The sequence below is a fragment of the Columba livia genome, chromosome 1 (genome assembly GCF_036013475.1).
Source record: "Columba livia isolate bColLiv1 breed racing homer chromosome 1, bColLiv1.pat.W.v2, whole genome shotgun sequence".
In the NCBI taxonomy this organism is placed as follows: Eukaryota; Metazoa; Chordata; class Aves; order Columbiformes; family Columbidae; genus Columba; species Columba livia.
In genome coordinates, this window is record NC_088602.1 from 94115367 (window position 1) to 94129947 (window position 14581).

The 14581-nt window shown below is 37.2% G+C and overlaps 1 protein-coding gene and 1 long non-coding RNA gene across 4 annotated transcripts in view; one reads left to right on the forward strand and one right to left on the reverse strand.

The window, feature by feature from the left end:
• LOC110365376 (uncharacterized) overlaps positions 1-13740 on the forward strand; it is a 28955-nt gene extending 15215 nt beyond the window's left edge. Inside the window, exons 4-6 of one of the 2 annotated variants that reach the window (XR_010473566.1) lie at positions 6988-7116; positions 7381-12264; positions 12712-13740. This is a non-coding gene — a long non-coding RNA (uncharacterized LOC110365376). Of the gene's footprint in view, positions 1-6987; positions 12265-12711 lie in introns of both variants that reach the window. The other variant, XR_010473565.1, reaches the window with a different exon arrangement.
• KCNJ6 (potassium inwardly rectifying channel subfamily J member 6) overlaps positions 1-14581 on the reverse strand; it is a 169606-nt gene that overhangs the window by 114040 nt on the left and 40985 nt on the right. Inside the window, exon 2 of one of the 2 annotated variants that reach the window (XM_021299679.2) lies at positions 6075-6123. The exons of the other annotated variant lie outside the window; for it this stretch is intronic. Within the exon in view, the coding sequence (XP_021155354.1) occupies positions 6075-6099 (25 nt within the window). The 5' untranslated portion in view covers positions 6100-6123. The remainder of the gene's footprint in view (positions 1-6074; positions 6124-14581) is intronic. 2 annotated transcript variants of the gene reach the window in all.

Here is a 14581-nt window from a genome sequence, read left to right on the forward strand (position 1 = left end):
TCACAAAGATTTTAGCTTAGCAAAGTAATATTAAAAGTGCTATCAAAATGTAATATGTTTTTGAAAAATCTGAGCTTCTAGAATCATATGACTATGTGAGAGTCTTGGTTTTCATTTGAGAAAAAACATTTCTGTTCCTCACACTTGCAGAGAGTGGTTAAATACAAGACCCTTAAAAGCTCAGAGAACACAAACCAAATATTCTTCACATTTTTGTGTTCTGAGGACTGGAAATACTGTCAATCAGCTTCCTGGTTAAGCCAAGTTTCTTTTGTTTCTTATTGCATGCATAAGTTCACAGTTCTAAGCCCCTGCTGGTGTTTTGCAGAAACAATAGGACTTCTTGCTTTCTTGCATAATGAAGTCCTGTTTTAAAATTTCATTCTCCTCTCAAAACCTGACTATTAAGATGGAGAATAGACTGTATTTTCACTTAATGACAATTACATTGTTCTTTCTATTCTTTTTGTTATATGCATCAGCTAATTTCTTCTGAAATAGCAACAACAATATTTATAAAAATAATAAAGTAGTACACATTCTGGTTACTTGTAATTTAAATTTAACAAAATATTTAAGAAGTTAATTTGGAAATTAATGTTATCAACCTATATATGCAATATCAAATGAACAGTAATTAGTTATTCCACTTGATTAAACATTTCTCTTTATGGCTTAGTATTTTCCACAACACTACTACTCCAGAAATACCTATCACAACAGAACTCTTTTCTTACTGAAAACTAAGAGGTGATGAAAATACATATCATGGGAAAAATGACCTACTTATTCTACTATGGCACACCCTCATGAAAAGGCTAACCATCAAAGGATAACTGGATATCTTGAAAATAAATGGTTCTAACTTCCTCAAACATGGGCAAATGTCTCTCAAATCAGCTTTCTGAATGCTTTGGAGTTTTTGCACTTGAATTTTGTGTTGTAAGAATCTGCTATTTCTAAAGAATTTGATTGTACTTGGTAGCGGTGGAAAATGTTAAACTGGATCTTTGTACTTAGAAATGCTTTCTGAGACTGAAGAATCAGTACTCTAGACTGATGAGGTGCAAACTCAAGGTTTAGGACAGGTTCTTCAAAGTTCTCATTCTATATATGCATAACTGGTGGTGTGTTCACAGAGGACAGCATTTATGCATGCACCACCAACTTGTAATGTGATAGTAAAAAGCTTAGCTTTCTGAACAAAAGACAAAGTTTAAAGGTGTAGTACTGGGGAAAAAAAAGTTGAAGTAGAAAGGTCACAATATCATAGAGCAAGACAGAGAATTTTGGATATGTATTTACTGTAATGCACCGTACATTTTTCTTACATGCCATAAAACAATAATTCAAAATAATTAGAACTGCTCAAAAAAATCCAGAACATAGAAATCCTGGCACATATAAAGCTTAAAATGCTGTGACTTTAACAGAAGAGATATTTTCCTCTTTATAAACCCTATCTACAAGTATAAGAGAGCAATAGGAAAGGGCAATAGGGACACTTCAGATTCAGACATTGGAGACAAGAAAAAGAAAGCTTTTGGGAAAAGCACTTCCTCACAAAACAGATCTCTCCTAGGGTTTCTCTGCTCCTGAAATTCTTTCAGGTTAGCTTTTTTAATTTTTTTTTTTTCTGTTTTTAGCACCCCCTGAGTAAAATTCATGGCATCCATAATTCAGGTTGTTTTATCTGGAGTCATCTAAGGTCTCAGTATTCATTATTTCATTGTCTTTGGAAGTAAATTTACAGACATTTGGAATACACATTCTTGTAATAATGGAAGAAATATCCTTATTTTAAACCAACTCTTCTGCCTCTGGCTCTCTTCACACAGGTGTATCGTGGCTTTACCTGGTAGCAGCACAAACATGACTGTTTACTGATGTGCCCCTGCTGCTGGAGAACATCTTAATTGGATGTCATTTTCTGTCTAAATGCTTTAAGGCAGCCAGCAATGCCCTTTTTGATTCTAGCCTGTAGCAAGTTCTCACTGCTCATGTCACACATTGATTATGTTGCAGCTGTCATATGGCACATGAGATCCATGCTTCTGCATAATTTGGACCTGAGACCGTGGACTTCCTCATTATCTTAGGGAGAAGATTTTTTACAAACTTGTCTGTCCAGCAGTGACCTGGAGACATCAGTCTGGATGGAAGAAAAGGGACACACTCACATTCTCACTTGGTCTTCAGCAATAAGCACATCTCTGGCAGGGCTTTTAGAAATATCAGGACCCTGAGGAGAGTTTTGCAGGTGTTATCCAAGCCTGTGAGCCGTCATGTTGCAAAAGAAGCAACCATCTAGCCCCTGGCATAAGGTAGACATCCCACAGATACCAATTACGGGTTGTGATATAGACAGCTTGCTTTGACCCAGGGCAACTCAGGAACAGGTTGCACACCCTGACTAGCTGGATAGCAGGGGAGAAACTGATGGAACTAGAGAGGAAATTCCTTTCAGTATCATAACACTGGACCTTAAAATGAATTTTCTAAGGTACTATCAAGGCATCACAATATTTGGCTACTCACTAAATGCTTTCTAATAATTCTCATTCCTCCAAGTATTCAAAAAAGTGATAATTCCTGAGGACTGGGTAGATCTGTACAAGATATTTCTCTGAATACCTATTCTTTCATATTGGCCAAATACATCAGGCTGAACATCTGGTACCTTTCTGTACTGTTTAATATTTGCTCTCCTATATTTCTTGCTGTGCTTTAGCTATTCGCAGGCAAGATGATGGCATCATTCAGGTTAAAAATGACCACTGGTGCATGGGAAGCATGAGAACAACAGGGACAGAAGAAAACAAAAACCATGAAGAAAATAATTTGGTTACTGGTTTCATTTACATACTCAGCTTTTAAGTATTCTGAGATTATATGAGGTAAATTGCCCAACTCAGGCTATAAAGAAATTTCAAAATGCATATGGATTTTAAGGCATTCTAAAGGAATTCTTGGACAGCTCCCTGGGGCTCAATGTAATTATGGTGGCTTTCTAGTAACTCTGTGCAAGTGTTGTAAAATAATAACTTAGGGCAAAGAGTGGTCTTATTCGGTATGCATTTCTGCTTCCGTATCAGCTCTAAGGGACTATTCAAAAAATTTAGCACAGTATTTCGTTCAGGTTTGCACTTTAACTGCTGTATTAAAATGATTCCCCCCACACACCTTTTGTTTTTTTTTTAACTTTCAAGGCAGACTGTTCTCTCAACACACACAAGTACAGGGCTCTGTCATGGTACCTTATATCTTTCCATCATCATAAATGTCCTACGGAAATAGGACAGAAAGTATTAAAACATTTTTTTCCTTACCAATGTTCCCTACAATGTGACATTCCCTGAGAATGGAGGCACAAAATGTGACAAAATTACAGACTTCCCTGCTGGCGAAGATAACAGACTTGGAACAACACTGCATCTCTCAGTATTCTTCTTAGCATGCAGTGTGACGTGAATCTCAGGTACAGGGATTTTCTTACTGCAGAAACATTCAGAGAATCTTTATAGAGAAAAAGAGGCAGAGAACACTGCTTGGTAACTTCATCAGAGCATTTCGATAGAGAGAAAAAGATAGAGCAGTGGAGGGAAGGAGACTGAATTTTTCTGGAACTGTGAAAAGATATGAGCAGAGGAGAGACAAGAAGTACAGCTCTTGGGTGAAACTGAAAGACAAATAACTTTGTTTTATTGATACCACAATCAAGCTGTTTCTTCAGGCCTTTGAAATCCTTTAAGGCCTCAAAGGCCTTTCTTTATTTCTTTAGTTCCAAGAAAAAGGCCCTGCAGTGCAAACCAGAGGTTCACCCTATGCCAGCTTGTTGCTTCCCCATTCCATTTCTTCCTTTTAATCTGCAATAGCTTTAAAATGAGCACTGTGGTACATTAACTAAGACTTTTCTTTCCAGCTTGCAACACAGTTTATGATTTATTAAAACTATATAAAAATGTCATTAAATCATCTGAAAATTTCATAAAAGGCTTGCATGAAGTATGAACAAATCCTCATACAAAGCAGCAGTAAATCCTTTTAAGCATGCTGTCTTAAAGAAGCCAAATAAAAGTAATTCAGAAGACAAACACGAATCTCAAAGGAATTGCACAGTGTATTTCTGAACTCATGTTCCTGATCAGTTATAAAGTTTTACAGAGACCGCTTCTCTGATTATTCAGACCATTCAGAAAGTCTGCTTCCCTTCCCCTAACACCTTTTGGTGAGATTCCTTCACATTGTTTCAGAAATGTTGTGCAAAGCCCAGCAACTACCTCACACTTTGGGCAGATGCTATTTATCTGCTTCCACCTTTGATAACAGGTTCTTCCATTGTTCCACCTGTCTCCCACCCATTCATCAAGACAGAAGTATACAGCTATCCAGCATCTAGTAATGTCAATGAAGTGATGGGATTGCAGGATGTTTCAAAGAGTGACATTGTACATCTACAGAGACTAATGGAACAAAATTAGCACTTATTACAGCAGAGAGTTTCTCTAGATTCTGGTATCATTGTCCTTTTGGTCCTTGCTAAACTCCAACGTTTATCTTTCCACTGTTAGCCACATAGGCTTTGCTGCACCATGGAGAAATATTTATTTCTTCTTACAAATACAGCAGAAAGTATAGCAATGTGGATCCTACTTTTAGCTCAAAGAATTGAAAATCTCATCTATGAATCTTCCTTAGAAACCTGAATTTTGCCAGATCGTATGAGATGCAGACAGTGGGGGAAAGAAAAAAAGGATAGAACAACATTCAGATAACAACACACATCTTTATGGCAAGAACTGCATCAAGTGCTTTAATGAGAGTTTAACTACCCTTCAGTAGGTTGCCATGTATCTTATGCCATTGCCTGTAGTCTCTTACTGATAGTATTGCTTTCCCCATGGGGAGAGGAACTCCTAGGTTGACTTTTGTGTTCAGTCTGTGCATGAAGCTTCACAACACTACATGGATGTTCTGCTGCCTCTATTGCATCTCGCAGGTCTGCAGCACCTTTTTGTGAGATAGGTTGTTTCAGATACTGTTTCGGTTGTTTCGGATATTTTATAGCTAATAGACGTGACTCTGCTCTGCAATGGCATATGTAAGTAGATACAAAGAACGATTTCAAAAGGAAGTGAACTGAACTGGGAGAGCAAAAAGTCAGAAAAATGCTGCCTTAGGAATAGTCATTCTGTACACAAACAGAAAAAATTAATTGGAAAGGACTTTCTAACGTAAAAGAGTCTTATGCATGTCTGTGTTTCTGTCTTTCTATAGTCTCTGGTTAAGCAGTGTAAAAGATTTATCTCTTTTCAAGTCAATTTATTTAAGCTTGCATAGGCTGTGGAGCTAAATAAGTTTTGGGAAAGAGACAATGGTTTGCCTGGATTTTGTCCTAAATGGTCTCAAAATTTTGTTAAGAAATAAATTATACAGTCTGAGTCTCTCAGCTACCAGTGTTAACAGGCCATTATCTAGAACCCATATTATGGCAGAAGTACAGTTAAACAGTAACAACAAACAGTTGTTTGTTACATATTTAAAACAACACTTGTTAGAAAACAGCGAAATCAATGGAAATCTTTCCACATATATCTCTGGGCATAATTCTTGTTGGATGAATCTAGCACAGGTAACAATCCTGAATAATTACACTGTATTTAGTGTGACCATTCATAAGCTTGTAAATGAATGTATGCACTAACTTGTATCAAGTAAATTAAAATACACAAGTAGTCACATTCTATTTAAATAAAACTCAGCTCATGAAGTCAAATATATAGTACCTGCTTTGCTGGATTTATGTCCAAAGGTCCAAAACAAGTGATTTAAAAGTGATTTAAACAGAAGTGATTTAAAAGTGATTTAAACAGAGCATGAAGATGATAGCAGTCCTTGTTTTGGGGATTTTTTTTTTTTTTTAAGGAGTGGAATGATTTATGATGAAGTTAGAAGTGAATACAGGGCTAAATGAGATCCCTGAATGCAAGCACTATTTTTTGGTTTTGTGGTATTATGTAAGACAGAGGAACAGATGGAAAAAGAAAGTGTTTGAACTTCCTATTTGTACTCACTCATTGACTCTGTCAATTTGGCCATCTCTGTTTCTCTGTTGGGCTTCTCCTGGGGGAACAGACAAAATAAAAACCAAACATATATATATAATATATAAATATACTTGAGTGCAAGTGGCAATGTGATGGAAGGACATTAATCTTTTATCAATATTGTATTTAGGGATTTAACTTTACTCTTAAATAGCTTGCACCTCAGAGATTTTTTCTTGTAGTCTCTGGATTGTGTCAACTATGAAGTGTGAAACTTGTATTAATTTCTCTCTGTGTATGTATGTGCATCTATTTGGAGTAATTGAAGTGATAATGGAGGATGACATCGCCCTCTGTTTTGTGCTCTGCATTAAAACTTGCAAGTGTGTTAGGACATCCTGACAAGAGATATGAAAATAACCATATCACAAAACAAAAGTACTGAAGGAAAGAAAACACTTATTAAGGAATAAATAAATTTCAGATGGAAGCTGGAGTGAGTAGTATTGTAGTGGGTCTGACACCGAAACAAACTGACTGAAGTATTGCTTCATTTATTTTGGTACACGAGGGACTCCACATCAAACCTGCTTTTCTTTGTCAGTTGTTTTGGCAATGTCCTGGTTTTGTTAAAAAACTCCAAGTTTCTCTTTTGGTGAATTTCCCTGTCAGCTAAAGCCTTCATATTAGCTGCATTTTCCTGGAGAACCAGATACATGTTTTGGTAAACATAGCAATGAAATGCAAGGTCATTGATAAGCATGGATGGACATCTCACGAGAGGGACAACGAGAAACAGGTGACCAAGAAACTGACCAACGGTGTATAACATTTCATTCACGTGAATACTTCATATAAAAGTGGGAGATCACGAGGATCTCATCTCTTTTTTCCTTCTCTTTTGCCCTTTTTCGTCCCTTCTGCTTATGGCCGACATTAGGAGAGGACCTTGCTAGTCATCCCTGTGAACAGAGGCCTAGTGACAGACTGAATCCAGCTCCAGTTGGCTGCAGAATCCAATCCAGGACTTTGGGTGCTGGCTCTGCAGTTGCTGGGACTTTCAAGATTGGTTTTGTATATTTTGTATTATTTTGCCTATTCTTACTAGTAGCATTAGTAAAACATCTTTAATTTTTCCAACTCTTTTCTCTCTGTCCTTCTTTTCCTCCCGATTGCCTGTCCTTCTTGGGAAAGGGGGAGAGGGAGGGGCAAAGGGGGAAAGCGTGGGGGAGAGGGGGTTAACAATATATCTGCCAGGGTTTTATTGACACCCCTCAATCTAAACCCTTGACAGGCATCATTTAAAAAATCTAATTATGTTTTCCTGTTGCAGACACTTGTTGTAGCTGTTGTAACAAAGCCTGTTTTGACAGAAGATTTGATCACTCAAGAGCCCCTGGATTTGGTGGAACTTCTCTTAACAGGGACCGATGCCCCTAAGTACACCTCAGCAAAAGCAATGAAGGCTGGGTCTAATCTCCTGATTTCAGAGCCACAGTTTGGGTTGAATTTAAACATGCAGCCCTTCAAAGTCCTTTAAACTCTAATTAGCTAGTTTTGAGAAGATGTGGTGGGGCTGCTCTCACCCTTAATGATGCCTGAAACTATACAAGTATCTTTGGAGACTGAGTCCCAGCCCCATGGGTAAGCAGAGCTAGTGGTTACCTGTCCCTTACCCTGCAGCTGTCTTCAAAATGCAAGCAGCCTGGATGTTCACTAATTTTAACCACAGCTGAAAAATCCAGTTGGAAAAGTCAAAAGGGAAAAGGGCTGGGTGTGAACACTTATTAATAAAGGGTGTGGGAGCCTGCCTCCACCTCTGTTGAGGCCGCGAGAGAGGGTCTTGTGGGCCGTGGGTGCGCAGATGCTAGATCTTGATTGAAGCAGCTTTTTTTTCCCCAAAAATCTCAGCAGAGGAGAGAATTTCCTCCACAATATAATTTAAATGTTCAGCACCCCCAAAGAGATTCCCCCCACCCCCTAGCTCAGCTGTGGGACACGGTGTGGATTTCTGGGCAAGGTGGCCTGAAGTAGCTGCTGGAATGGCTGGGAAGAGGATTCAGCATGGTGGCATCTCCTTTTGGGTCTATACCAACAAATAGCACTGGGACAAGCCACAAGGCTGAGAATGGTGTGAGAATGGTCCCTGACAGGTGTTATTTGACAGTATAGATGTAGTCTTCCAATGCTATTTAGCTATGACATGAGCAGACCCTACTGCAGAGATGCCAGGCTGTCACAAGAGCTACCCCTCCTGCTTTATTCAAAAGAGCAGGATTATCTCATGACTTCAGAGGTGGTGAGATCTATCCATCTCCATCTTATCCCAGTACTGGCTTCTACCTCGTGCAAAAATATCTAAAAGAAGTATTTTCTATACCAAATATGCTACCACTTGTACTTCAGAAAGCTAGAATTCTGCTAACAAAAAGCTTTCATAGTAATAGGAAACATTGCAAGGCATGAAACAAGCAGATAATGCTTCACAGCTGTATGCATACCCCTCAGAGCATTTGGTATTAAGAGAAAGGTTTAAGGTTATGTCCTCAGTCTGTGGTGAGGTTAATGCCCTAAGTCATGCTGATAATATAGCATTCAGCATCATTCATACATTACTATGAAAGAAAAACAGGAAAAAGAAAGGAATAGCACAAAACTGTCAGAAAAAAAAAAAAAAAGGTCCTGTATGGCAATTTCTTGCATGGTATTAATCATCAAAGGAAAGCACAGCACTGTGAAAATCATCAGTAATTTGTGTCCACGCTGCTTTATAATATGACCTTAAAACACTTCCTTCCACTAGAGAACTTATAGTTTATCAGGGAGGAACGGTTGGGGAAGACCAATGTTGTGCCCTGAAGATGGAAGGCTGGATTTAGTAGACTAATAACAAAGTGTGTTTTTAAATATTAATACTTTGCTCTTGCATATTATTAAATACTTTTTACTTATTATGTGGTCTATCATGAGGACATAGGAGATTAGACTGTCATATCCTTTTAAAGTGAAAGTATTAAATATAATATTTAAGGCGAAGGTTGTAAGTTTTTGAGCCTCTGAGTTCTGCTAATGATCAAATATTTGTTTTGAAGCAACTTGTAAAGGCAAGCACTAACAGAATGTACTTTTTCCTCCAGTAAAGGCATAGTCCACTGACAGGTAAGCACAGAAACATTTACATGCAGGGACACTGCTTATCTTCACTGCCGTAGTTGGAGTACAGCAGGTTAAAGAAGAAAGCTAAGGTTCTCAGGTTTATGATACCGTCACCTGTGTGAACTCCCCTATTAGAGAGAACATGAAATGGCAGCCAAGATTTAATTAATTGCTGAATTTGAAAATATTGCAAGAGTTTGATTCACTTTTCCTAACAGAAACGACCAGGACTACTGAAGTCCTTTAGAAGGTAAACTTGTGTGAATGTTGTTTCTCAATAGAATAGGTTAAAAAATGACATCCCATTTTCCATGAATTTCATTGAAAAATTTAATCTTTTTTTACTGTTATCATTGAAGTTTAGAATATTTTTGAAATTATTCTTTCACATTTTGCATTTTTACTTTTCTCTGATGATCACAAGTATGTGCACACACGCACACTAGGGAGTTCTTTTGGAAGCTCTAAGCAAATTTATCTACTTCTCTGTTTTATCAAAATGGCATATTTTTTAAAAAAATTGAACTCCTCTAAGAAATTTTGGTTTTGATGGCAGATAAAGAAGGAATTCCATCCTTCTGACAGAACGAGTTCTAACATTAACTTGGGGGAAAAAAAACCAAAACAAATTAAAATATACTTTTGGTCCTGACTTCAGCTGATGTGATTTTGACAGTAGAGTAAGACTTGGTGTATTTTTTAAAAAACAAAGCAAAGCAACAAAGAAAAAAACCCAAACCAAACAACACAGTTTTTCCTTTCAGGATGGAACTTTGTTTAAGAACAGACTGTGGTAGTATTCCCTCTTGGGATTACTGGGTAAACAAGAATTGCCTCCTCAGAAAGCACATCAAGAAAAGCGGGCCTTATTTTTCATCTCTCCTAACATAGTGAGGCTCATATATTTTGTTTTCTGTAGCTATGTAGTCAGTCAGCACAGAGTGATTTCTGCAGGGGTTTGAATCCATGAGGTGTTACTGACAGCGTACCTGTCCTGGGGCCAAGAAGCCAAATATTCCACAACCTCAGGGAGGCATCAGAGACAGCTTCTGTTCCTGTAAGAGGCTGAATTGTGTGCAGAAGTGTGCTACCCTTGCATACCTTTGTGACATGGCTACCATCTTCCTGGGTGCATAAAAAGCCATCCCGGTCTTCATATTTTAAATGATATGCACGTAAAGTGTAAGCGATAGATGATACTGTTGTGATGCAAGAAGGGACATGTGAAATGTAAATTGGTATGTGAAGCATGTTAACTTCAACTAGTAGAAATGGCTATTTAAAACATTTCTTCATACTTTTTGCACTGTTGTGAGGTCTTTCATTCAGCTGAGGGTGTAAGAAAGAAGCTGCAAACTCTCCTTTTGTAGTGGAGCTGTTTTCCCTTCTTTTATTTATTTATCAGATATTTTTTAGCTGTGTGCCTTAGTTTATTTTGAAGACTTTGACACTGATGAAATTTAAACATTATTATCAACTTATGGTGCCTTTTCTCACTGAACAGCCAGATAGATTTAAAGATATTTCCTTTATATAAGCTTCCTTAAGGCAAATAAACAGTTGCCCAATTCTAAATATCAAAGACTGTGGTGTCCTGTCTTGCATTGAATTTAATCTCAAATTATTATCATGCTGTTGCAACAGCCATGGGTTTAATGTGGTGCTCAAAGTGGTTACACAGAAAGTGTGGCCGAAGAATATCAGGCACCTTTATGTACAGCTCTTCTTGCCTGGCTGCCCATGCTGCATGGTCTGCCACAGGTTCTTTCAGAAGGCAAACAAGATGATGTCAATAGTGCTAACGAGGCAGTGCAGACTTAACCTTTTCAGTGTCATGCACGAATGGAGAGTGAGGATTGTATAAAATTCCAGACAGGGTTCAAAACCTGGAGTGCCTAGGTCACTTGTCCTATAAGGAAAAATTATTGGGCAAGATAGTGCATAATCTTATAATTTTCTTGTACTTTTTCTAATAGATTCCTCTTCAGCAGCTGTTAGCTTCAGCTGGCACAAATTGATAAGATCATGATCGTTGTTTAGTTGTTTTCCGCGTGTCCGAAACATCTCTTGTGCTTTTGCCAGTTCACAAGTACATCAACATGCCAGGAATCTATTCAAGTCATCTAGAACTTTGGATAAAATTTCTAATAGTATTTCATCAGTCCTGTACTGGCTGAGCTATGGATCAGAAGTCAAATACATTATATCCATTACACACACTTTGTGAAGCTTTGTTACTTTTGAAAGTAATTCAGTAGCAAATCCCTAGCAATTTCATTGATAGATCCTTTAAGGCAATAGCTATTCAATCACTAAATGCAAATTCAATGAGCAAGAAACAAAGAAGAACCTTTCCTGAAATTTTAGCTTAGAGTAATCTATCTTGGAATATCTTAAATTACTTTTCAAACTACATGGAAATGGTGTTATGTTTGAAACGCTATTAAATGAGAATAATACAATTTTATATAGTGTCTTTCATACTCATGACATCCTCAAATGCTTTACAGTAATGAATTAGATACTGGTTGTTAGGCAATGGTGTGTAGGCAAATGCAGCACTCATTATATGTTATTAGTTTTTGAAATAGCATACACTCTCGAAAGCATAGCCTATTTTAGGTGAAGAGGGATTGTTGGAAGGAGTTGGAGCTCTTCCTTTTAAAAATGCTGTAGGAACCTTTACTTCTGTCTGGACACATAGCCAACAAAGGAAAAAGTTCGCTTAAGAGCTCATCTTTAGGACCTCTATCAATGAGATGTGCTGCGTTATTGCATTATTTTACTATTACTAAAATTCAAGCTGTATGTAAAACCCTCCTAGATTTATGGGAGTTGCTTTTCATGCCTCCCTGTCCCAAAGCTAAAAATTAGTGTCTATCTTGTTTATTTTTATTATTCTGTTTTGCCCATCCCGAGAAAGGTGATTGGTCCCAACTGTCTGTTTCGTCTTGTCGTCTAGAATTAACTCTTGGGTAAGGACTGACTGTAATGACTACGTTTGTGCAAGACCCAGTACAGTGTGATCTCAAGCAGATTGGCTTCCTCCTCAGTTTTAAAGGTGAGAATACTAGCAAGTTATCTGCATTCCCTTGCAGTGATCCCAGCATTTGAATGGCTAAGAATACATTCTAGAGGACTATCCTGTGCTTGGCAGAAGAGGTGATTTCCATTTGCATCCATTGGAATGAGCTTAAAATACAGTATTTCAGTAGATGGTGTGAACAGAGTTCACTGAGCATGTACCTTAGCTGGGTTCACTAGAGTTATCAGGCAGTAGGGGTGAGTATGGCTCATTAATATGTTAAAAGTTATACAGCACTCTCAGTAGCTCTGATATAAGATGTCTTACATGGAGGAAATTTGCATGAAGAGCAGGAGGAACTGAATTCATTTCTCTGGGTTCGGGAAGATGGTTTTTACATTTCTCATAGTTTTTAGTTAACTTACTCATAGTTCACACTTGGTCTGTGAAAAATGCATGGACAAATCTTTGTTTTTTTTCCAGGCAGAAAATCAAGCAGCAATTCTGGAAAAGCTTGTCAACTCCCCTTAGACTCAAGATACAAAGCCTACAGAGTCGTGTATTAAATTCATTGCAAATACATTGTCATTCTGTAACTAGGAGGAACAAATATTTGCAAATTAAACAGTGGTGATGGTATGTTGTGGTTCTGAGTGTATAAAACCTTTCTAGCAGCATAAATAAATGTTACTGACTGCTGTTGAGTATGTATGAATATTTTTAATGTACTTACATCTACCAGAACCCAAATAAATAAAAACTAGTTTGAACACAATGAAGAGAAAAACTAATCTGAGAGTTTGCAGGAGAGAGAATACTGATATCTATGAAACAAACAAAAAACCCACCAAACAAAAAAACCCCAAACCAATCCAAAAATGACAAAAAGGACAGAGTGAACAATGTTATGATTTTGGCATTTTAAGTAAGATCTAAGCTGTACTAAGCCTCAGGCTTTCAGTTTTTCTTAAATAACCTCAAGAACCTCATATTTTTAAACTATTAACTTTGATTGCAGAGAATAGGAATCTAAAAATAATATTAAAAAATCCTAGCTTTGGCAGCAAACCTCAGAACTACAGGCATTTAAGTATCCTTTATTTGTTGTGATAATGGTGCCAGAAGATGCAGATAATTTTACTCACAATTGTGTTTTACATTTTTATGCTTTTAAATACTTGTTGCTTCTGCTGTCAACTGCAGAAGAGTCACTTAAGCATTAATATGAAAAGGCCATTAAAGAACTAATGGGAACATTGAACAGGGATAGGTAAATGAAGAAATATTTTGTGTATCTGAAGGACCACAGGTGGGAGTTAAGTAATGTTATGGCCTTATTACATGATTATAGGTAGGTATATTTTCTTAGTTTCTTTGCTCTAGAGGTTGCAGTATACCAGCTTAATTTTCATCTCCCATTACAAAGAACCTACAGAATGTTTGAAGATTTATGTAATTCCCTTAAATCCCAGTAAAAATACATCTCTTCTAAGCCAATGAGTTGGGTTGACTAAACACTAGGAGAGCTTCCAGTTCTGTACTTTGACAGCCAATGAACTACATGTACTCCTTGCTTTTGAGAAACTCAGCTTGGGTGTTCTAACAAATTATGGATGAAGGTAATTGCAATGGAGTATTTAAGTCTTACGTATAACATTTTTAGCCTACATTGTGAAACTAAGCAAGTGTAAGTACAAGCTGAAAATCGAGAAAAGTATCCTGGCAACAAAGTGATGTAATGATGCTATACTAAAAAGACGGAAAAGATTTTTACTTAGGGCTATTAAAATTACATTGGACAAACCAGCATAAATTCATCTCAGCAAACAATCTTCAAGAAAGAGTGGATAATCTTGTAGATGCTTTGGCATCTAAATCTTCAGACTTCAGGTAAGGTGGCTGTGTACAGTTAATGGCTGGTGAAAAGCTCTGTAATCAGCAGAAATGTTCTTACCAATTCAAATACCTTTGGATCAAACTCTTACAAAATAGCTATTTTCCTTTTTTAGGGCAAAATTCATGAATATATTCTGAATAATAACAGAAGAAATGTAAGTTACCTTGAGAAAACAGCAGCTACACTATTTTTAAAAGTTGGTGGAAACCCTTAAGTGGAGATTTACTATAGAAAAGAGACTTAAAAATGCTTATCCAATCTTTTCAGCTGTTAATAATACATAGGTTTAGGTTTTCATGAACTCATTGCTTCTGTGCTCTGCAAAGGGAAAATCTCAACTGGTTGTTTGTATTTGTATAGCATTAAATTCCAGATTTCAATAAGTATCACTCAAAGAATGTTTATAGGCTGGGGATTTCACACAAAAAATTATAGGTGGATGCATGTCTGACTGAA